Source organism: Lepidochelys kempii, chromosome 3 (assembly GCF_965140265.1).
Source record: "Lepidochelys kempii isolate rLepKem1 chromosome 3, rLepKem1.hap2, whole genome shotgun sequence".
In the NCBI taxonomy this organism is placed as follows: Eukaryota; Metazoa; Chordata; order Testudines; family Cheloniidae; genus Lepidochelys; species Lepidochelys kempii.
Window position 1 is genome coordinate 81,456,547 of NC_133258.1, and position 25,503 is coordinate 81,482,049.

At 40.1% G+C, this 25,503-nt stretch overlaps 1 protein-coding gene across 1 annotated transcript in view; it reads left to right on the forward strand.

The window, feature by feature from the left end:
* CRYBG1 (crystallin beta-gamma domain containing 1) overlaps positions 1 to 25,503 on the forward strand; it is a 151,570-nt gene that overhangs the window by 83,140 nt on the left and 42,927 nt on the right. The window contains exons 3-9 of the mRNA XM_073336915.1: positions 7,496 to 9,012; positions 15,697 to 17,077; positions 17,205 to 17,378; positions 19,843 to 19,890; positions 20,000 to 20,118; positions 23,311 to 23,470; positions 25,191 to 25,330. Of these exons, the coding sequence (XP_073193016.1) occupies positions 7,496 to 9,012; positions 15,697 to 17,077; positions 17,205 to 17,378; positions 19,843 to 19,890; positions 20,000 to 20,118; positions 23,311 to 23,470; positions 25,191 to 25,330 (3,539 nt within the window). The remainder of the gene's footprint in view (positions 1 to 7,495; positions 9,013 to 15,696; positions 17,078 to 17,204; positions 17,379 to 19,842; positions 19,891 to 19,999; positions 20,119 to 23,310; positions 23,471 to 25,190; positions 25,331 to 25,503) is intronic.

The window sequence follows — 25,503 nt, forward strand, 5'->3', positions numbered from 1 at the left end:
TGTTGGGGGGGGGGATTTATAATTAATCCTTCTAATTCTCCAGCATAATATTCCTCCCTGGTTGCTTTGTGAAAGGCAAACCACTGCACAAACCACCAGGAAAACTGTCCATAATGAATCTGTGAAATTAAGGTACCAAATGCACAGAATAAACCAAACCTGGAAAAAATTACTCTAATTTTAATTTATAAATGTTGCTTATGCAGTAGTTGGTTTAAAAAAATTGTTCAGTACAGGTTTCTAGTTCTTGTTGTCTTTTATATTTCCCACTTTTCTGTTTTTTTATTTAGTTTTAAATCAGCTTTTCCATGTTTCCTCCACACCCCACAGACATTGTCATTCTCCAGTGCCTCTCTCTGCATTGTACTTTATCCACGTTTCTTCCTTTTAGTATTCTTTCCTCATTATACTGGCTATTTGATTTCTTATTTTATTTATGTTGCACTCTTTTAGATCTTTTTACATCCCTCCCACGTCATTTTTTCCACTCTCCGGTAGAGTCTCCACACTGCTTCAGTAATTGCTTAGTCCTAACAAACCCCAGCACTACTGTTGCTGAACAGCTGAATCTCAATCACTATAACAAATGGAGCAGAGAACAGCAGTTACAACTCATTCCACTATAATTTATCTAATGCCACTTCTGTGACTCCATCAGTGGCTGCTGAACTCCATTCTGATGTTTTCTATTTCCCACATGCTGTTAGCACTGTGACTTGTAATTTAAAGGTATCCAAAAACCCCCAAACATCCTATCCTGAACTAAAAATGCTTCCTGCTAAATAATGCGAATTGTTTAAGATAAAGTTAAATGGACATCATAAACCTAAATTTTCCTGTTGTTGATAAAGCCATAAATAAATGAATTTTAAAGAACTGCAAAAGTCAAATTTAGTGTTTGCAATTTATTCCATTTGTTTACTTTTAGGGTAGAGCCTCGGGTTTACATCAACCAGCTAATGTGTTAAAACGATAACTGTCTTGTCCACACTTGGATTTTACCATGTTAGCTACCACGTTAGCTAATACCTGGTAAAAACACTCCTTTTTTCCCAAGCGTGGACATGCTATAAGAGGGTTTGTCAGTCATATTAAGTTAACTCAGTTGAACATCCCTTTGATCCCTTAGTCCTGGATTCAGCAAAGCACTTTAGCATGTGCTTAAGTCCCACTGAAATCAAGATAAGCACATTTAAGTACTCTGAAGACTTGGGGTCTTGGCTGTATTGGCTCTGCATTGCTAACAGGAGTATTTTTGTCATTAATGTAAACATATATCACTGAATATGCACAAAGTGTAGATCTGTTGCTTAAGAAGGTGGCAATTTATATAGTCTTCATAGTAGAACATCACCTTAAAGATGCTTGAAATACACTTGGAACAGCCTCCAACTCCTTATGCAGTGTGATCTTCAACCCATCCTCAAATCCATCCTAAAAACACATAAGATTTCCTGTGGTTTTCTTGTCACTAATGCTGTCTTTGACCCAGGTTTTAAAAAATGACTATTGATTTTGGGTCCTTAGATTTTTGGATGCAGTGAGACACCTTAATGGGGCCTGATTTTCAGAAGATGGTTACTCAGAGTTTCTGTAAATTAGTCCCCTCCATGGTGTCTCAAGTTGTGCACCCAAAATCACTAGCCACTTCTGAAAATCTTGGCCTTTTATGTCTTCTTGCATTTACGCTGTTGTCCTGCATATTATATTTATGTGAGTTAAAATATAAGCTCTTCAGAGCAAGAACCTTTATGCGTTTTGTAAGCGGTGTGTGTAATTGTGGTGCTCTCTTATTTCAGTACAATTTACACAAGGCTTGTATTTCAGAATCCAGCAACAGTTTTCTTGTGTATGTGCATCTATTTATCTAGACATAAAACAAATTCAAACTTCAGTAAGAAATTAAAGCTAGATTTTCAAATACTGCATGTTATAATTAAGAACTTATGCAAGATAATTGCACATAGCAATTTTTTTTCACAGGTGCAATTGATTTGCCTACTACTAAGTTTTTATACATGTAGTCTTGCAAATCAAACTCAACTATGGGCTTAACACGCACTATTTGAAAATGTAATTCAGAGTTAAGATTGCCAGATGTCCGGTTTTTGACCGAAATGCCTGGTCCAAAAGGGACCAGGTGGCTCCGGTCGGTGCTGCTGACTGGGCCATTAAAAGTCCAGTTGGTGGCGCAGTGGGGCTAAGGCAGGCTCCCTGGGGCAAGGGAGAGGAAGAGGGTAATGGGTGCAGACTCCGGGTGGCACTTACCTCAGGCAGACTCTCGGAAGCAGTGGCATACCCCCCTCCAGCTCCTGGGTATAGGGGCAGCCAGGGGGCTCTGGGCACTGCCCCTGCCCCAGACACCAGCTCCGCAGCTCCCATTGGCCGGGAACCGTGGCCAATGGGGCTTCATCTGTGGACCAGGCAGTGCACAGAGCCACCTGACTGCACCTCCGTATTGGAGCAGGAGGGGGGGACATGCCGCTGCCTCTGGGAGCTGCCTGAGGTAAGCGCCGCCCGGAGCCCGCACCCGTCACCCCCACCTGTGCCCCAACCTTCTGCCCCAGTCCTGAACCCCTCCTTCCCTCCAAACCCCTCAATCCCAGCCCAGAACACCCTCCTGCACCCTAAACCCCTCATCCCCAGCCCCACTCCAGAGCCTGCACCTCCAGCCAGAGCCCTCACTCCCTTCCGCACCCCAACCCCCTGAGTGAGTGAGGGTGAGGAGATCGAGCAACAGAGGGAGGAGGGATGCAGTGAGAGGGGGTGGGGCCTCGGAGAAGGGGTGGGACAGGGGACGGTGCAAGGGTGTTCGGTTTTGTGCAAATAGAAAGTTGGCAACCCTACCCAGTGTGCTTTTCAATAACTCAGAACTCTTTATTCATGTAAATATGTTACGGAAATGCAATCATGACTCAATAGTTATGGTTGAATTTAGCTCTTTTCAATGTATGAATAATATAGCATATAAGAATGGCATACTGGATCAGACCAAAGGTCCATCTAGCCCAGTATCCTGTCTTCCAACAGTGGCCAATGCCAGGTGCTTCAGAGGGAATAAACAGAACAGGCAATCATCAAGTGATCCATTCCCTGTCACCCATGCCACCACCAGGCAAACTGAGGCTAGGGACACCATCCCTGCCCATCCTGGCTAATAGCCATTGACGGATCTATCATCTATGAACTTATCTTATGAACTAGTTATTTTTTTTAATCCTGGTATATAGTCTTGGCCTTCACAACATCCTCTGACAAAGAGTTCCACAGGTTGACTGTGTGTTGTGTGAAGAAATACTTCCTTTTGTTTGTTTTAAACCGGCTGCCTATTAATTTCATTTGGTGACCCCTCGTTCTTGTGTTATGAGGAGTAAATAACACTTCCCTATTTTCTTTCTCCACACCGGTCATTTTATAGACCTCTATCATATTCCCCCTTAGTCATCTCTTCCAACCTGAAAAGTCCCAGTTTTACTAATCTCTCCTCACATGGAAGCTGTTCCATACCCCTAATCATTTTTGTTGCCCTTTTCTGTCCCTTTTCCAATTCCAGTAGATATTTTTTGAGACTGGGGGACCAGATCTGCAAGTAGTATTCAAGATGTGGCCGTGCCGTGGATTTATAAAGCAGCAATATGTTATTTTCTCTCTTATTATCTGTCCCTTTCCTAATGATTCCCAACATTCTGTTTGCTTTTTTGTCTGCGGCTGAGAACTATCCACAGTGGACTATCCAGGATTTCTATCTTGAGTGGTAACAGCAGAGACAAAGTTTCTTGACACCTTAAATAACTGCTTCTTGGAGCACCTAGTCCTAGAACCCACAAGAGGAGAGGCAATTCTTGATTTAGTTCTAAATGGAGCACAGGATCTGGTCCAAGAGGTAGATATAGCTGAACCACTTGGTAATAGTGACCATAACATAATAAAACTTTATATTTGAGTTGTCTTGATGAGGGTTATTTTTTTATTTATTTAATCTCATCAAGACTTCTCCATTTTCCTCTTGTTTTCTGCTTTATTCAGATTATCCAAAGCCTCTCAAACTTTGGTTTCAAATTTACTAATTTATCCTCTATTAAGTGCTGACTCCCTCTCCATCCCTCAATGCCACATTCTCTACAAGGAAAATGTGTATAGATATATTTTTTGTGTAGAACTGCATTCACTTCTGCACATTCATTTCTCCTCTTTTGGCTTAAAATTCTTGCTAGGTAGCCTTGTGGTTTCTTCACTGCCCAAGTTTCTATGCCTGAAATTAAGTAATATGCTTTGTAACAGGATTTGAACTAAAGCATGTTTTAGTACAGAGGCTAGTAAATATTTTTTGAGAAGCTACAATTGTTGAAGGCCAAGTAGCTTATTCAGGCCACCTCTTCACCGGTCCAGAATCGTTCCATAGTATACACTCATTAAAAAAACTACTGGACAGACCACTGATCTCCTACTTATTCCGCCCCCTAACCAGTTGGAATCTGTACACGATCTTTCCAACTAGTGTGCCTGCAGCTCGTCAAGTAAAAGAGCTGATCGGCAAACAACAATTATGATAATTAACCAAACACGATGCTGCTTAGTGCGTCCACTCCCGCCCCCATCCTGGGCATTTGCTTTGTACAAAACCACTTTGCCGTCTCTAAGCCCTGTTTTATAACGCGAGCAGCTCCCTACAGGTAGATGGCGCGACTGGATACTTTAGATTCTACGCTTTTCTTCCCTCAGCATCAAAGTTTGTCGGTTTTGCTCGGGGCGGCTTTTTGCCCTGGATAGCTGGGAATAGGCTCTGCTATAGCAGCCGCTCAAGTTGTTCAGACACGCGCTGGTAGCGCCAACTCCCCGTCTTTATGCATTGCCGATTGTTGGCTCCTTGCATTCCTCTTCTCCTTGATGAGCTCCCGTCCTGCTCCCCCCTCCCTCTCCCTTCTGAGCCGCTGTCTCCTCTCTACCGTCCTGTTCTTCAACCCCCCTTGCCCTTTTCCCTGGTGCCCTGGGCTGCGCTGCCGCGTCTCACCCGCTGGGCGCTGAGCGTCCCTTGCATCCCGGCCTGCGCGCTCAGGTTCTGCGCCCGTTGTCACCCGCCCACGCCTTTGCAGCCGCTCCTCTGCGCGCGGAATGCCCCCGCTTCACGGGCGCGCCCCGCCCGCATGGCCCTGGGGCCCTGCCGCAGCTCCGGGGGCCCCGGCCGGCGCAGCGCGTGGAGGGCGCGGCGCGGCGCGGCGCGAGGAGGCGGAGCTGCTGCTGCTGCTGCAGGCGGGCCGGCCGGAGCGCTCACACGGCTGGCGCCTCTGCCGCGGGAACTGGCGGAGCGCCGCTTTCCCGGCGGCTGAGACGGGAGCGGCTGCGCCGGTTGCGCTCCCTCGCGGGGCACCGGGCTCGGGGCTGCCGGAGGAAGGAGGCGCTGGGGGCCACCTAGGTCTCGCTGTGAGTAGCCTGCCTGCCCCTGGGCTGGGACGCCGGGCTGGTGGGGGTGCGAACTGCTGTGGCAAGGGGCTGACAGGCAAATCTCTGCAGGCGAAGCGGCTGGCTTTCCCGTCTCCTGGCTTTCCCTGACCTTATCAGCGGCAGGAAGGAGCTGGGCATAGTTGAGGGATGAGTGTGCGCTGCGCCCACACCTGGCTGCGAGCGCGGATGCCAGAGGACGGACCCTGTGCAGTGTAAACTCCGCAATCACGGCTAAAGTCCGCGTGGGGCGCAGAGCTAGGCACGCCGGGCGTTTTGTGCATTGAAAACCTCCTGCTGCCCCTTCTCTCCAGTGGTTGCGTGTCGGTAAGGAAGGGGAGCATTGTGCAGCTTGCTTAGCCTTTTGGGAACACGTGGGCTGAGCTTCCAGCCCTGCTTCGTTCTACAGCTTTGCTAATCGTCCCTCCCTCCGTTGTGTACCGCTCCCATGGCTTCAACATTATGGCTTCATGCATCCGAGGAAGTGAGCTGTAGCTCACGAAAGCTTATGCTCAAATAAATTGGTTCGTCTCTAAGGTGCCACAAGTCCTCCTTTTCTTTGTGCGAATACAGACTAACACCGCTGCTACTCTGAAACCTGATATTATGTTGTTAGCACCAGTAATCTCTGATGCTGCTCTTTTCACCGGAGGGAGGGGAGGGAGACATAACATGAGCTGTATGCTTCAGGAGGTGTTTCCTGTAGGGACAGTGATTCACAGTGCTTGTCATCTCACTTTATATGGCCACAGAGCAACCTCATTTTTCACTGAGTGTTTGTATACTTAACTATGAATAGGCCCTTGTCAGAATTATATTTTTGTATAATTTAGACAGATGCTATTATTTATTTGTAAGATTTTTTTTGAATTTTTATTGATTTAAATGTTCACAGTTGCACAGAATCGTGTTAAGAATTGTTTTTATTTTAATATGTATTTTTCAGTTATGGGTAATTATAGGAGGTGGGGGTCAGACAATTATTTACTGGCAGTAGATGCTGAGATTCAAAAAGTTCAAACTTTATAACAATTAAAACATAAATTTTAAAATATATAAGGTAAATAGCCTTAAATCAAACTCTAAGTTCTCAAGCAGCATTTTTCTTTCTTTGCCTATCTGTAAACTTTGATTATGGATGGAAATATATTTGTCAGCTTATGTATGTATGGTGAAATAAATGTTTATCAACATTTACTGATAAAAATCTAATCCTTCCAATGCTACCTATAAAGAAAATATTAGTCTATTTAAAAATAAAACTGTACACAATTTATTATGAAAAGACTTAGACTATGTTAATATTGTGAAAGGGTCTTTGTTTATTTTGCTCTAATTTTTCAGTAAACAAAATTGATTTGTATAGCACTAATTCCTTTAGACAGGAAGTATTATTAAAAATGTTTCTGTTATATTTTGATTGCTGAAGATTTTCCATTGCATTATGCCTGCTTTTTAAAGTGTTTATAAATTCTTTGTAACTTACTGACAGATATTGTAAATATACTGAAATTCTCTAGATAACCTGTCAAACAGGAAATAAGTTTATTTGAAGTTATAGGGTAAAATTTCACTCATAGGGTTAAATTCTGCCCTTAGTCACTTATACTAATATGAATCGAACTCAGTGGTGTGGCACTATTTTAGTAGAGGGCAAATTTTGGTCCACAGTGTAACATTGCTCATATTATTTTTCCTGTGTAGTAATTTAACCTACCTTTGCAAATTTGCTATGGAAATTTATCACTTCAGACATAAAAATCTATGGACCTCTCTTCAGATTGATGAACAAACTAAAAGTGTGTGCACAAGTGTTTGAAGATTTGAGACTTATATTACCAATAATATTAAAGCAAAATGTGTGTAATTAGAAAAGCATTATATAACAATATATAAAATAAAAGTAAAGCATATCTTTTCTAAGATGACCTACTGTTTAATAAACAGTTTAGTTCCCCTTGGCTACCTCTTGGAACATATAAATGTTCATTAATAATGTGTTTCTTGAAGAAATACCTTTCACATTATCAAACTTTTTTTTTCTAATTTTGTTTAGTCTAAAACACAGTCTCCAGAATCTTCCAAAGAAGAGAACAGAAAGAAACCAGTTTTGGGAAAGCTTGGAAATTTGTTTAGTACAGGGAGGAGAAAAAATGCCAAAAATTCACTAGAACCCTCTAAAAGTCCAAATATTGAAAGTGGGAAATCAGTTTCACCTTATAAGGATACAGCTTCACTCAAATCAACAGATAGTGAAGACCTAAAGAAAGAAGAATGTACAATTCCCCAAGTGCAGGAGGCAAGAAGATGGAATGCTCTTGCAGAGACACAAGAATATTGTGAGAAAATAACACCTTTGAGTCACAGTATTATTACAGCATGGAGCAGCAAGGAAGGCTTTTCTGATATCGAGTGGTCACCTGATTGGAACAGTAGCACTGGAACAATAAAAAACACATTCTCTGAAAGTGACCTTACAGTGGAGACATTGGAACTAAAAGAAGAGCCTGTTGTAGACATTACTAATTCTACAACACCGGATTTCATCAGAAGTTTGAATAATTTATCTAGTGAAGACTTAGAAAATAACATATTAAATAATAAACAACTAGTGAATGTGCAAAGGTCTTCACAACCTGAGTGTGCAGCGTCAAAGGAATTGCCACACAGTTTGAAATCCAAAACAGCTGAGCACATACATCCTGCTAGAGTTCTAACATTAGATATCTATCTTAGTAAAACAGAAGAAACACCTTTTAATGAATCTGTGACTTTTCTATCAGGAGAAGTTTGGGGTGAAACAGACACAATGGATAAAAAATCTGTTACTAGGAGATCTGGAAAGAGGAGGAAATCTCAGTCATTGAGTGAGACTCTAAATGGAGAGAGAAATCAGACTGAGAATACTGCAAAAGAAGATTCTGCTTTTGGTGGTGGTCCTTCTGATGTGGTTTCAGAAAAGATAACCAATTCAGAAAGAAAAATTAAATCTCCTCAACAGACTCCTGAACGGAACTCTTCTACCTTGAGTAACCAGGACTTAAAAGTCGGATCTAACCACAAAGGGCTGCCTAAAACTGAATCTGAGAAAAGCAAACAGCAGCTCCCAACTTCATCCCCTTTCAGGAGAAGATCATTTAAAAAGAATCCGTCTGATGCAGTCCCTCTTTCTCCTACCGGTTTGAAGAGTCCACTAAAAGATTCTTTACCAAAAAAGCAGTTTATACAGCCTATGGCAGCAACAGAAGGTAACCCAACAACAAAAAGTACTTCAGTGGAAAAGGGAGCAGTATCTGCACCTTCTAGTGAAAGCAAAGCAGAGACCTCCAAAGTTTCCTCTCTCAATGACACAGAGAACACCACTTCTTTACTTTCTGAAAGTAAAACTGAATCCAAGATGGCAAAACGTGTAAATAGCTCTGATGGAAAAGCTGTCTTGCTTACTGAAGGGATTCAGAATGGAGAACTAGGCAAATCCACCGAAAAACCAGCAAGTTCCGATTTAAACAGCACAAAACTGAGAAATTTATGTTTGGATGTTTCCAGATCTACAGTTACAACAAAAATTAGCCTGTAAGTAATTTATACTTTAATTTGACTGCTCATTGTAGCTTTTACCTTGACAAAATCAATACATTTTCATATAGCACTTATTAAATATCTCTCTAAATTTTTCTCAGTAAAAATGACACTGAGAATTTGAAAATCATGCATTTCTGTCAAATTTTGTGTGGACCACAGAATAAGTAACACTTAAGGATTCCTTTAATTGAAAAAAATTACTAAAAATGGTATTTTTTTCAGTTTTTCTTTGTGCTTTTGACAACTTTGTGTGTAGTCCATTTCACTGTGTGCTACTGTATAGTCATTTAGTTTTTCCTTTGCGGGAAAGACCCTTATAAACATCAGCTGGAGAGGTTAAAAACCAATAATGTTTAAAAATTATACTGTCAAAAAGTGGACTTTTACTTTTAATATTGACACTTCTAAAAATTCAAGTTGACAGTGTCCCATATTATATTATGAAGTGACAGTCACTCTTGTATCAGAGCAATAGAAAAGCAAAATCCACAGTTAGATGGATGCTTAATTTGAATTCAAGGTGTTGAAAGGTAAAATATCTCCTACAATGCTTACTGTCAAAGTTTGACCCTGACATTAAAAAGCAGGGTAACAAAACACCTTGTCTTGGTTATTGTTGATTGAAACTTGGTGATGGGGATGAATGCTCTTTCTAATCGATAAATGTTCAGGTCCGTGTTGCTGCTCTATGCTGACAGGAGAGAGCTCTCCTGTCGACATAATTAAATCACCCCCAACAAGCGATGGTAACTGTGCTGGCAGAAGAAACTCTCCTACCACCATAGGATTGTGTACACTACCACTGGCATATGTCGCTCAGGAGGGTGTGTTTTTTCACACCCCTGAGCGACATAAGTTTTGCCGACATAAGTGGTAGTATAGACATGGCCTTATAGTGAGTTTGTTGACTCCTGCTGTTAGTCATACACTTCTGTAGCAGCATCAGTCAAGTGAATGTCACACTTTATATAGGCAGCTGACTTCAGCTGAGATAGTTAAAATACCAGATGAGATTCATCAGGTCATAATTTGAAAATGTTCCAATCAGAACATGCGAATTGTAAAACTAGGCGTGTATCAAATTGCTGTGTAATGGAAAAAAAGATTGGCAATCTCATAACAAAGAGACTTTTTTCCCCCACGCACTTCATTAGGCAGAAGCAGAAACTTACCTTGCATAGCTCAGAGGGCCGTGTTTTTAGTTTTAAAAGTTTAAGAAGACATGAAGCATTTTTCTAAAAAAGTTTACTTTTATCCTTTTCTATTTGACTAACTCCAGTTACTTTCACACATTCCCCTGGCCTATCGAATGAAACTAAACCTTAGCAATATCGTTGTATTTTATAATGCCAAAACATGCTTGCTTTTACACCGTTATGCTCAAAGTCCGCAAAGATCTGGGAATAGTTAAATGCTGCTATAGAAGCATTACAGATGATAAACACATTTGTGGGGTTTTTTTTATTTGACAGTTCCATACAAGTAGTGATAGTATTTTTTGTCCTTTAAATTGTTTTGGCAAACAAGGGTATTTAAAATCCAGGATACTTTCCTTATTATGTTATAACACCTTTTAAAAGGGACAAATTTGAGGCCCAAGAGACCTGAGTCTACCTTTAATGAGGTTATAGCCAAATTTAGGATGATAGTACATCATAATCAGAGCATAAGACCTGAGGTTTGCAGCTGTTTTGGTATTCTTAATGCAAATCTTGGCCTCAGTTCTCATTGGTAATGTTCAAACATTTGTTTTTGTAGCTGCCTGCATTTGTGCCCATTTGTTAAATTAGCCAGGTCTGTGATCACACAATTTTGTTTTGCTTGTGTCAGCCATTGATGTTCTGGCATTGGTGTATTTTGTGAAGCTTGTCATTTTTGCTGTATATTGCCTGTGTGAGTCACCTTCCCTATATGGCTAAACTGGGGGAGGTCTAACTGCTTTCTTCTTAAGGCTGACTGCTATGTTGTAAACAGTATGTCATCTTTAAAGGGGAATCCACCAGTATTTATCTTAGGGCTTGTCTACACTTAAAACTCAGTAGTGGTGCTGCTGTAGCAGTTCAAAGAAGACGCTGCCTACGCCGATGGGAGGGCTTCTCCTGTCAGCACAGGTAGTCCACTTTCCCAAGAGGCGGTTGCTAGGTTGACAGGAGAATTCTCTCGTCACCCTAGTGCTGTCTACACTGGGGGTTAGGTCAGTTTAACTGCGTCGCTCAGGAGTGTGGATTTTTCACACGCTTGAGCAAAGTAATTATACCAACTTAATTTCCTAGTGTAGACCAGGCCTTATACCTGCTCACACTTGGCGAGCAGACAGTTTCAGGTTTAGTGAATTGGAGGCTGAGTTGCACTGCTTAGTGAATTGTATGAATTAGCCAGACTTGAATGAGTGTACGAGGCAAGTTTACATGATAGTGGATAATCTATCTTCCACTCTTCCCCGCATAAGGATATATTTCAAGCATACCAACAGTGAGCCAAGTGTTTTGGTTTTTTTACCTTTGCATTGTTTATCCCATTTTAATACAAAGTAGACCTTACCTGGTGCCTCATGCTTTAAGGCAGCATTTCTGAAAGTGCAGAACATTCCTCTTTGGGGGAATGGGTTCTCAAAAGTTTAGATGTGGGGTGCACAGACATACCTCTTAATTATTTGGCAGAGTCTGTTTTCATTTTTTGAAAGAGAGGTTTCTACCTGTCGCTGTGAAGAAACACATGCTTCGCATTTTGAAAGTTAACTGTGGCACAGGTATTTGCCTGAATTGCCGTGAGCCTGCAGTTATACCTGTGAGACATTAACTGCCTTGTTTTTTCAATGGGTGCTAACTCAGATGTGCTCAATAATACTGTAAATGTCAAAATTGAGTGCTCATCAGAGAATGTAAGAAAGGAAAGGAAGGATCATATTATGAAAACCAGAAGTCCTCAAAATGTGGGGTGGTGAGAGTGAGGGACTGGCCAGGGGAGGGGGACATGGAAGATGTATACATTAAAATTAGTCTTCCAACAATTGCAGGAGAAGGCACAATTGGTTTCCCTTTTCCTGAAGGGGAACTCAGCTTTCAAAAGTTTAGGAAACACTAGCTTTAGGCAAGCAAAAAACCATGTCTAACGGTATGTCTATATTGCAATGAGACACCCATGGCTGGCCCGTGCCAGCTGACTTGGGTGCTTTTTAATTGCAGTGTCCAAGCCCAGGCTCTAGGATACAGCGAGATAGGAGGGTCCTAGAGCTCGGGCTGCATCCTGAGCCCAGAAGTTTACACCGCAATTAAAGAGCCCCACAAACTGAGCCAGCTGGCACCAGCCAGTGGTAGGTTTTTAATTGCAGTGTAGACAAGCCCTAAGTATCTTTAGAATCTTGCTTATGAAGCTGTTTTCTACCTGGTTCCATTGCCTTCCTCGAAATATACAGGGAGTTCTTTTCTGTTCCCTTTTTTTAGCTTTGCAAGGCTTGGTCTACACTAGGAACTTATGTCGGTAGAACTACGTCCGCACCCCTGAGCAACATAATTACACTGACCTAATCCCTAGTGTAGACAGCACTATGGGCTTCTCCCATTGACACTGCTATCACCTCTCGGAGGTGGACTCCCTACGCTGGCGGGAGAAGCTCTCCTGTCAGCATCTTCACTAAACGCTACAGCAGCGCCACCACTGTAGTGCTGTAACAAAGACAAGCCCCAAGTGGTTTTCATGGTTTCAGTTTGTTCTTGCTGAAATACGGCCTGCCTACGGGGCAGTTAGAATTGTCCCTAAGTTTTAACAGTTTCTTTTCTCTGCTTGCCAAATGTTCTACTAGGGCTACTAGGATAATATGAAAAATGGAAAATCTTATGAAAGGAGACTCAAAGAGCTTGGCGTGTTTAGCCTAACCAAACTGAGGAGAGAGATGATTGCTCTCTATAAATACATCAAAGGGATAAATAGCGAGGGAGAGAAGTTACTTAAGTTAAGTGCCAGTGTGGACACAAGAATAAATAGATATAAACTGGCCATCAACAAGGTTAGGGTTGAAATTAGATGAAGGTTTCTAACCATCAGAGGAGTGAAGTTCTGGAACAGCCTCCCAAGGGGAGCAGTGGGGGCAAAACACCTAACTGGCTTCAAGACTGAGCTTGATAAGTTTATGGAGGGGATGGTATGATGAGTCTGCCTACAATGGCTTGTAGGCAGCCTTCAACTGCTAGTAGCAAATATCTCCACCAGCCGGTGATGGGGCACTAGATGGAGGGAATTTTCCCCTGGGTCAGATTGGCAGGGACCTTAAGGGATTTTTGCCTTCCTCTGCAGCATGGGGCATTGGTGACTTTCAGGTTTAAGACGAGTGTAAATGGCAGATTCTCTGTAACCTTAAAGAGAAAAGGAGTACTTGTGGCACCTTAGAGACTAACAAACAAATTTATTTGAGGATAAGCTTTGATGCATCCAATAAAGTGAGCTGTAGCTCACGAAAGCTTATGCTCAAATAAATTTGTTAGTCTCTAAGGTGCCACAAGTACTCCTTTTCTTTTTGCGGATACAGACTAACATGGCTTCTACTCTGAAATCTGTAACTGTAAGTCTTTAAATCATGATTTGAGGACTCAGTAACTCAGCCAGAGGTTGGGGTCTATTACAGGACTTAGGTTCTGTGGCCTGCAATGTGCAGGAGGTCAGATTAGATGATCATGATGGTCCCTTCTGGCCTGAAGGTCTATGAGTCTACATTGATGAAACTTATGTACCTTCTAGTTGTGATCATATCTGAACAAGTTTCTGTTATCAGTATGTCTGTGTTGGTAGAGGGACTTCTTACAAAACAGATGACATTTGCTGTGCTATATAGGCTATCCACATAAACTCATTTGTACTCACCACCTCTGTCAATTCCTATTCAATTTAGTGAATAGTATTCTATCCGAACAGATAAGCATGAGTGTATGCCAAAAGATCATGTATAGACCTCACCTGTCTCTTTTTTTTTCTTAAGAGCCTGCTGGGAGCTGATCAGTGATCTCCCACAATCGCCAGACTTCGTGTAGTGCATTTACACACACTGTGTGTGTGCTCTCATCACTGCATGCGTGTAACTCCCTGTAATGTTTAGGGAACTGATCACTGAGGGGAGAATGGGTCAGTTAACACTTCAACTCTAACAAGTTTTGAAGATTTATGCCCTAATTCTTTACTGTATTCTGACCTCTTTACATTGCTCCTGTACCATAAAAGGGCCTGAAAACAGACTTTCCCCCTGTCCTGCCAGGAATTTCTTCTCTCCCCATCCTCCTCCGTTTTGCAAAGAGGTTCCTTGCCAGCATAACAGTCTTACGCTATCTCCTTCGCAGTCCCTTGTGTAGAGTGCATTGGATGGAGTGTGACCAGAGCACTCTGCTCTGGCTGTTCTTGGCTGCAGGATGGCCCATAGACAGCTGAGTGAAGCTTCGATGAGTTAGACTAGCCCCAGAGAAAGTTCAACATAATCAACCAAGATTTTGGGAGCCAGAAAGGTGATGTAAAGCCATTGCTCCCGACTGCCCAGGCTGAACCTCCTAAGAAGCACAGCTCAGAATCTGACCTTGAAAATTTGTCATCTTGTGTTTAGAAACCGAAGTTAACAAAACTTTTCAGACTTCACTGTAAATTACCAAACAAAATTCATAAATGGAGAAAATGTTTTTACCACCCAATTTAACAGGTATATTTCAGGGGGAAATAAATCAGAGAATGTGATGTTGGGTATCAAGTAGTAATTTTGGTTGATTTCAAATTTTAAAAAAGGTTGGGTGAAATGAAACTCTTTCAATGTATTCCAAGTTCAAACAGGAAAATAATGAAATAAATTAATTCTTCAAAAGCCCACCTCGATTTACACTAAAAACGTATCTGGCATATAAAAAAGAATACAATTAATTGTCTCCACTGTTAAACTTTGACTTTTGAGATATGTAAATAGTGGAAATCCTCCGGAGTGTTTGGCTGTCTGATACACTGTTGTGTTTATCTACCAAATATTGTTAGGAACTTGCGTGTGTGTGTGTTTAAGTTTGGTAAGCTAGTCAAATAATGTCAGTTGACTGTATTACTTGATCATGGTAAAATATTGTCAGATATTCCAGCAAGAATGCCCTGATGTAGGTGTCGGCCTACCTTTTTCATTGCATCATAGTGCCATTCTTACATTTTGTCAGAACTTCATTTCATTGCGTTTCTCACTTTTCTGAATTAAATTAACTCTGTTAAATAACTTGTTTTTTTGTAATTAGGCATAAGTACCTAACTAAGGCTAAGCCTATTAAAGATCATAAAGTCTTGCTCTTTTTTCTTAGTATTCTAATAAATCAGTGCTTTAAAATATTTGACCATATTTGATGATGATTGACAATGTTTGACTAATATTTGACTAGTCAGCTATTTTTGACTAATCAGATATTTTTCGACCAGCCAGATGCGCAATCCTTTGATTGACATTATGAAATACCGGTACGTTGTTCCTGACTTTGGGTTACTGTTGGTAGCACAGTTATTATTCCTTTCTTTTTATGAAATCCTTTTGGAATATTGTAACTTAAACTGAATATTGATACTGGAAAAATATATTGTTATGAAACTGTGTTTTATTTCTTATTTTTAAATTAATACAATGATTCTACTTAAGCATACATTGCAAAATAACTTTCACTGTGCTTCTTGCAGTCCTGCCAAACCCAAGAATGTAGAACTGAATTTTAAAGCTCCTAAAAGTCTTGAAGACCTAGAAAATGATCATGATTCTCTTGAAAAGCCAGTTAATAAAATTAACAGCAGCATTGCCAACAAAATTTCCTTGTTTGAAAATAAACGTGCTAATCAGCGCCAGCGACCCTCTGATGTCCCTGCTTTGAAAAATAACACTGTATCAAATACATTTGTTGGTAGAGCAAAGCTGAAATTTGGAAAACAACCCCAGGAATATGAACAAACTGATAAAATAATTAATAAGCAAAACAATCACCTGAAGTTACCTGAAAATGTGCCACGGGTGAAAGAAGGCTCAGCAGAAATAAAGACCAAACCTGAAGAAGGCTCTCAAGTAGGAATGTCCGTTAATGAGGAGGTTGAAAAGGCAGCAGAACTGAAGAAAGGAAAAGTTGCAGGATCGCTGTTTAACCAAACAAGCAAAGCAGATGCTAATGCTTGCTCTTTAAGACAAGCTGATGTAGAAGTTACCGCTATTAATAAAGACAGTTTGTTACCTATAACATCTTTACAAGATGCCAACAAAAATGAAACCTTAAAAGAAAATGCTAATAGAGCAATTAATGCAAGCTCAAAATTCCACCACAGTGAAGAAAAAATACTGTTATCAAACAGAGAGATCTCATCTCCTTGTAAAGATGATAAATGTCCCCTAAAATCTGATGTAGTTTCCAAAAAATCCGAATTAGAGGAGAATGTGCTTTTTCAGATACAAAATGAAGGCAAAAAGACAGAAACAGGAGAGCCAATTTCTGCAAACATGCAGTGTAACAAAGGCAATTTAGAAAACATACGGACATTAGAGCAAAATATTATCAATATACAGCAAAGCCTAAGTAACACTGGTAATATTTCTCCTGGTAAAGATGAGAGTATTTCTGATTCCCCTTCTGACATGAAAAAGTTTACAGAAACTATCAAAAATCTAGACAGCTCAGTTTGCATACCCCAGAAGAAGAAAAGGCCAAAGCTTCCAAATTTCCCTGCACCCCATTTTGCAATGCCTCCAATTCATGAAGACAACTTAGAGAAAGTATTTGATCCCAGTGTATTTACATTGGGTTTGGGAATAAAGAGAGGAAAAACACAAGATCTAGCACCAGCCCTACAACTTAAAATGCAGAACCGGGATAGTACAGATGGTGAAATTAAGAGGTCCCGTCTGGAAAAAAGCGCTGTCTTCTCAAGCTTGCTGTCATCTACAGCTAAAGGAAAGGTGTTTACTCCCTCTGTAACCTCAGTAAATACTATTACAACAACTTTCTCAACTGACTCCTCAGAGATGCCTGCTTTACCACTTGATGCAGTCAGACCATTTGACATGCCTCAAAACTCTGAGGTAATAAAACTAAATAATTCAGAAAATTAAACCTTATGAAACCCTGCCTGGCTGTTAAAAAACAAAACAAAAAACAAACAAAAAAACCAACAACAAAAAACCCTTTAATTTTGATTTTGTAATTCAGTCTCTTTCAGGTTTAAAAGTTCCAAATTACATGGAAAAATATTTGCAAACAGATGATGCAAAAGAACTAAATTCACAAATGCCAAACTATGGAAGCACTGGCAAAAATTTCTCAAGCTGGTTAAAGTCTAGCTCATGTGAACCAAATATCCCTTCTGGCTTTCTAGACGGAGAGGTGAGCATGTTGCAATTCTTCTAAGTGGTTTGAAAAGTTATTCAGTTTTCATGTTATCTTCAGTACACACAATTTGACTTGTTTTTCCTTCCAAGTAGCGAAGTACATAAATTGTGAGTTTAGAAGAGTGGCTAAATGTGGCAATGATAGCGTGCGTGTGTGTGTGTATGTCTCCCTTATTGATGATTCTACAATGTGTCCTTATCCTAGGAATCTTAATAAATAATAATCAAACACTAGACGTTCTGTTCTGAATCCTCACTTTCCCTTTTTTTAAATAAAGCTTGTTCTGATTTACTTCTGTAAATCAGTAGAATACTTTGTTTTCTTGCCCAATTCTGTAGACTTTTGAAGACATCCACTCCCTTTTGATATTCACTACTTCCCTCCCCAACAAGACACAGGGCCATTCCACTGCTACAGAGATAATGGGTCAGGCTTCCTTACTCCTCATATTTAGGGCAGTAGTCATAATTTTTAAGGAGACTTTAAAAATGGTCTGGTAGAGATGGTGAAAGGTGCTGGATTAATAGCCCTGGATATTGAAGTCCTTTTATCTATTCACAGAATGGGTATTCATGGGAAGCATCCACACAGAATATTAACTTGATTTTTAAAGTTAATTTAAGGGAAGGGCAGACCTGCTTGTTCCCTTAGTAACATTCTGTTGCACTACATGTTAGGATCAACTCACATTACTGTTGTCTGAACTATGAATAATTGTACAACTATTTCTACTGCTACAGACCTCTAACATTCAAAAATATTTCCCACCGATACCAAAACGGCAAAGTACATTCAGTAGGTGGTGGGAAAGAAGGAGAGTAGCGGAGCTGTGAGCTCCCAAATTTAATAGTCTCCTCAAAATGGTGTATAGAATTGAGGGAGAATACAGAAAACCAGGAAGTACTTCTCAAACCCCCCCGCACCTCCCCAAGGAAGCAGAAAGCACTGTCCTGCACTATTAAGGTGGGGTGTTCTTTCCATCAGAGTTGAGACTTTTGTCAAATGTTTCAAGATTACAGATTAGTTTGAGTATAGCAGTAGTTTCGATTTACATTGCGAGGAGAAGGGGCTCTTGCTCTGATCTTTTCTAATGTGATGATTTCTAAAATAGATTGTGAAGCTCAATGATTAAAGATATTTCAGTGGTTACTTACCCATCCATGTTTATTCTGCTGCCAGTGGGTTAAATGGAATGTTTTTAACAAGCATACAGTCCTGATCCCACAAAAAGATCCATGGAGGCACATAAAACTTACTCCCATGGATTTCATAGGACTCCATGCATCTCCCTTTGTAGGACTGGGGCCTTTTTTTACTTCCTTAGGAGAGGAAGAGAAAATTGTTTTATTTGTATGAAGTGGACCTATTGTACATGTTCTCTTGACTAAGCTTGATAATAAAGTTAATAAGCAGCGTAAAGGAAAGGAATATAAGGACAGCAACAAAAAATAACCTTAAACTGGGCAAATACTGACTGGAATTTAATCAGAAGCTAGAAAACCAGTCCTGCAGTAGTATTCTCAACTCATTATGATGATGTCTATAAAAAATGAGCAGTCGTTAGGCAGCTGGTGTTCTGAGACCAATGCCTGTCATGCTCACCAGCATTGTCTCAATGTTTCCTTGCACTTTGCAGTCTGTCTGTCTATCCATCTGTGGTGTGTTGTCTTTTACTTAGACTGTAAACTCTTTGGGGCAGGGGATGTCTTTTTGTTCTTTTTCCACTGCTGGAGATGATAGGGTCTTGGTCCATGGGTATTAGTGCAATATAAATATATTAAAATGTTAACATTTTCTTCCGTTCTTTAGAAACACAATATATAATATTCTCTATCACTTAGTTCAACATTGGTTTAAAATGTTGGCTTTTAAAATTGTATGTTTTCTGACTCAAAGTGTAGTTTGACTGTTTTGTCTGGCATATTTTTGTTTAGTCTCCTGGTGTTCTCACATATTCTTTTAAATTTATAAATCCACATTTTATAATTAAAAGATGTCCATAAGAAAATGATTGTGCTGATTATTTTAAATGTATATTTTTATATGCCAGCATATCTAATCTTTACAATATTTGTATATGCTTTTTAAAAAATAATTTTTGTAGCATTTTTTCCATAGTATCTCTATACAAAAAACATTTTACTTTTTAATTGTAGAGCATATGCTTCTGTAATTCCAGCACAACCCCAATTTAAGTGGTCTGTGGGAACACCTTTGGAAAATCTGGAAAGCTGTCCAGCAAGATTTTCAAGGCTACCTGGTCCACAGGCAACACTTTGACTAGTATAACATTTGTGCACGTGTGACGAAGTGGTCTTCAGTAGGAGAAATTGGAAACAAAATTAAAATCAATTTATATAATACCAAATGAGAACACACTTAATTATTTTATTGTTTTGTAATGGAAAAATTACACTCTCTATTAAATATCTATTCCTGTTTTTTTCTCCCCTATCAGGCATTTTCAGGAAACAGCCAAAATAAAATCAATCCCAGACCTGGCAAGGTAAGGTTTATATTTTCTATTTTTTGTTACAGACTACTGTTCCCTGTTAGATTAAAAATGGTGATATATAATGCTCATGTGTTTTGTTTGTTTTGTTTTTTTGATACAGATGGTGATATATAGTGAATCAAACTCTCACAAGAATGGTATAGAAGTTTTTAATGATGTTTTGGATTGCAGCTCTTGGGTGCTGTCATCAGTGATTTTAGTTAAAGTCATCCGAGGATGGTAAGATGGGAATTTTTCTCCACGTGATTTTGCCCCGTATCCATGAGGCTAGGAACAAAGGGAACAGAACCAATTTGTAACTCCACTGCAGTACTGTTTCAGCTTAGTCAATTTAACCATATTTTGATTGTCCGTTACATTTTGGCCAAACCAAATCAAGAAACAGTGTTCTAATATTAGACCCTTCCTAACCTAGTACATGGCTTCCAAATTGTGCCCATTGTCCAGCCAACTGGGATATCCTGAGCTGGTTTTATACCATATATGCAACTGTTTTAGCAAACATGATTGCTGATCCAGTGTAGACAGGATCTTTACATGTCCCTGAAGGCAAACCTCTGCACCCACCAGAGCCCTGTTGAGGCCAATGATATGTAGCATGGAATTAACTGTAGGCAGCTGGGGTTCCAGGAGGGTGCAAGGATCTGCCTGGCTGGAGTGAATTGCATTATTGAGAGTTGCGGGGAGGGTGTTAGCATAGTAAAGCATGATCATGGTGACATCATGTCATCTAGAAATCTGTGTGCATTTCTCTTAAATCTTTGTTTCCTCGAAGGGGCATACAGTAGGTGAGAGGTTAAAACTCAGTCTATTTAAAGTTTCCCAGACTGGACTTCGCACACCAACAGCCAAGATGCAATATTTTTTCATTAACAAATTTTTCTTTAATAGATTTAGCTGTTTTTGATGTCACATATGTGTAATTCACAAGTTACAGATTTTTTTGCCAACTTCTACATCCCTAATCTGTGTTTAAAAGCAATCTAATTTGCATACTTTAGTTTACATATTGGACTAATTACCAAATATAAAAGCCTTTGGGCAGTTTAACGCTGCCATAAAATTCATGTAGTCCTCCTTTTTTCATTTTAATATCCCTTTCTACATAGCATATGCAAAAGTAGTTATCTCATAGTTCACAAAAAACCCCTACACCACAGCGATATAATGTGGCCATGATGTGGAGTCCTGGAAACCAACAGAAAGCACTTTGAATTTCCTCTACGAAATAATTTTCTCTCAACCAAATCCTTTTGCAATAACTTCAGTAAATGATCACTCTGTCTATATCCCCACACACGATGACAGAAGACACTCAGCCTTTGTCCTTATGCCTCACAACATACCTTATGGTAAGTGTGGCATTATTAGACAGACGTTTCATATCCCATCAGATCCTGTTGCTTCATTATATTTTACTACCAAATTGGTGATGTGAGGAGTTTAGACAATAAAATGCATCTTTTCATATAGTTAGAGATTTACACAAATTCTGGCATTAGATGTGAACGTAGAAAGTGTTGTTTTAAAGCAAGTATTCTTACCATCCCAGATTACACCAATATGAAAGTGTCAAGGACTTTCTAATGAAATTGCAATGCCATCAATAGGTATTTGTATTTTTAAAAGAACATTAAAAATGAACACTGGACAGTAACTTGCATGTCAGCAACTTTTGGTGTAGTTATTGTCTCCAGTTGATCAGTTGTATTGGAAAAGAATTTCAGAGTTAATGCTTCTGTCCTTTCTTAACTGTTACACCTGTTGTGTCTTGGTATTTAGTATGTTTATTTAAAATCACCATTGTTTTTGTGCCTCAACTTTGCCTAGGCATAATAGTATGATGCACATTTCTTTGCATTTGATTATTTAAGACAGACTGAAGATTGCATTAACATTTTATTAAACAGCTAATTATGGAAAGCATCATGTTTTTTAACTGTAAATGTAAGGATAGCTCATCATATAGCTTGGTAAAGCAAGACTGCAATGGGTAGCTGATGCTTAAGGGTATGATATAGTAGAGTTAGGGAAGTATAAACAGTTTCTACTCCAGATTTCTGTCTCTTAGATAAGATGCTTTATTAGAAGCTTTTATTAAGTGGAGAATTGGTAAATGCAGCCCAGCATGATAGAAAACTCATGTGTTTCATGCAGGGTGGATTTGATTTAAATCATTAGTCAGGAAGACTTGATTTAATCATGGATTTCTACATAAAAGTGCATTCTTGTTGGTTGTTATAACCTTAATACATATTTTTTACAACTCAGAAATACATGAGATAGATGACACCCAAACTAGGTCTCTCTTACAGCCTGCTACCATTATAGGTTTCCCTTCTAGTGAGAGAATGGTATGGTAGATCTCAAATCAATGAAGGCTACAGTCAGAAAGACCTCAACACTTCTGGAATATGCTGTTCAAACAGTTTCACCTTTGTTTCTACTGCCTGTCCCTCCCTTCTCACATTTATCTCCAGACTTCTCCTCCTTGTCCAGATCTATTCTGCCCGCAACTATCTTCTATTCAGTGAACTTTTTGAAACTTTGCACTTTTAGAGAGAGGTATGGGATTGACTGTGTGTACACAAATTTGCAGAGGGACAATAGGATTGAGGACTGTTATTTCTCACCTTTATATATTATTTATTTATATATTTTAAAACATTTTTGCTGTTAACAAGCATGTTATCTCTGGAGACCCAAATCCACAGTTTGAGAACTGCAAAACTAAGCATCTCTGATGGTATCTTCTAGACTGAGCACTGAATCCCATTGGGTAAATAGAAAGTTTAACCTAAATAATCTGTGCAGAAGCCCCTGGAACCCCATAAGGTTGGGTCCCTAATTCATGAACTATTGAAACTCATTTACAAAACTTTTCTTAAACATTACATGAATATATTGTCTCATACTATAGAATTAGAATTTATAATCCCTATTCCATGATGAGATATCTTTGAGCAATAATGTATCTTAATTAAAACTATATTTGGATAGGTTTTTTTCCTCAAAAATACAATTTAAATAAAAAAAATCCATTTTTTTTTTTATTTTTTCCACCCTGGTTTCATGGCTGCTTTATGTTTACTAAACGACTTTTTCATGGGCAATGTTTTGTATTTTGCGGGAAAGCTTTTTGTAATAAACATAAACAACATTTGGACTTATATACAATGCTGTCCACATTTTTTAAGTCTCTATACTAATGAGAATATATCATAGGTTATCAGGCCAGAAGGAATAATCTAGTCTGATCTCCTGCATAACCCAGAACATATGACTTCTCTGAATTAATTCTTCCTTCAAGTAGAATAGTTGTGGTTGAACTAGAGCATATCTTTTAGAAAATCATGATTAGTTAAAATGTCATCATGGAAAGTATGAAGGGGAAAATTTTCTGTTCTTTAGCTGGATTCTATATGAGAAACCAAATTTTGAAGGACCCTCTATTCCTCTGGAGGAAGGAGAACTGGAACTCGATAATATTTGGGGTGAAAATACTTCTGAAGAGAAAGATGAATATAACTCTAAGTCTGCAGTGATTGGTTCAATTAAACATGTAGTAAAGGCAAGTAATATAATCTATTCTTGTTCAATTCTTAAATATTTTTCAGAGTTTGTTTCCTCTATTGGCATAAATAATTCTGATTGTCAAGAAACTGATTTATTAATACACGAAGCATATCATTACTTAAAGTATGGGTGTTTGAGACACATTTGAGTTTTATGCAATGATTCTGTGGGTTAATTACAAAATAATTGGTGGTGTATTGCAGTAGCAACTCTGATAGTATGTACTAGTAGGGTGGGGGAGAAAGGAGACCTACTCCTTGATACTTATCATTACTTAATTCCTCAAAACATAGTAGAAATTTAAAATGCAGTATAAGCTTTGCAAATTGATTAAAAATAAAAACTCCAAAGTTCAATAAGTACATAGAATGTAACATACATTTTTTTATGTGCACCCAATTTACATACATTCTAGTGCACACCCACAAACCCAGATTTGCATTAACAAATATCTATAGCCACCACAAATTGTGGGTTTTTATGTACACGGTATTAGCATATGCAACTTATTATGTGTGTTTTAAGGTATCATTCAGAAGTCTTGCCATTTGAAGGTTGCCAAAATAGGCTACAAGCCAGAGGTGGGCAAACTATGGCCCGCAGGCCACATCTGGCCCACGGGACCGTCCTGCCCAGCCCTTGAGCTCCCGACTGGGGAGGCTATCCCCAGCCCCTCCCCCGCTATCCTTCCCTCCCCCGCAGCCTCAGCTCACCGTGCTGCCAGCACTCTGGGTGGTGGGGCTGCGAGCTCCTGCCGGGCAGCGCGCCAGCATGGCTGGCTCTGGCTGGGTGGCGCAGCTGCCAGTCCTGCTGCTCTGAGCGGCATGGTAAGGGGGCAGGGAGCAGAGGGGTTGGATAAGGAGCAGGGAGTCCCAGGGAGCAGTCAGGGGACAGGGATTGGGGAGGGGCGGATGGATGGGGCAGAGGCTCTGGGGAGGGGCGGTCAGGGGACGGGGAATAGGGTGGTTGGATAGGCATGGGAGTCCCGGGGGGCCTGTTGGGGATAGGGGTCGGTGCAGTCAGGGGACAGAGAGCGGGGGGTTGGGGGGGCTTAGATAGGGGGTGGGATCCCAGGGGGGGCGGTTAGGGGTGTGGGGTCCTGGGAGGGGGTGATCAGGGTACAAGGAGCAGGGGGCGCTGGATAGGTGGAGGGTTCTGAGGGGGGCAGGAAGTGGGAGGGGGCGGATAAGGGGTGGAGGCCAGGCTGTTTGGGGAGGTACAGCCTTCCCTACCCAGCCTTCCATACAGTTTTGGAACCCCAGTGTGGCCCTCAGGCCAAAAAGTTTGCCAACCTCTACTATAAGCTGTAACAATGTTTGGAAGGGAAAAGGAGGCATGCTTGATTTGTAAATAGGCTTTTTAAAAAATTAGGGTTCTGTTAAAGAATTTTCTCTTTAGTGTTATCCTCATATTTAATTAGACAAACAACATATAGAAGAGACCAAGGGGAGATGCATGCCTGCACAGGTGACAGAAAAGTCAGGGATGAAAAGTTAGATTTGAGAATCATTGAGAGAGATTTCAACACTCGGAGAGAGGAAAAATCACCAGCCTCACCACATTTCACCTACAGGCATCCATACACCTGTAACTGAGATAGAATAGGGTAAATGGCTTATGAACAGCAGAAGTGTTTTAAAAATTGATTTAGTTACAATAAATTATATCAGAGCAATAAAAAATGGTGCTACAATACAGAATTACCATTTTTCCAGGATTACAGGGTTTGCCAAATTGACCTGTTTACAGGACCAGAAGGGCTGGGAACTGTAACTTCATTTTTTGATGACACTGAGGAAACCGGTATATTTGGCACAACACAGAAGACTTGTTCTATAAAAGTACATTGGGGCATGTAAGTATATAGTTTCATGTGTATATATGTTGATATATGATAATCAAGGTGGGCCATTTCCAGCACAAATCCAGGTTTTCTCACCCCCCCCCCCCCACAAACTGAGAGTGAGTTTGTGGCGGGGGGGGGTCAGAAAACCTGGATTTGTGCTGGAAATGGCCCACCTTGATTAT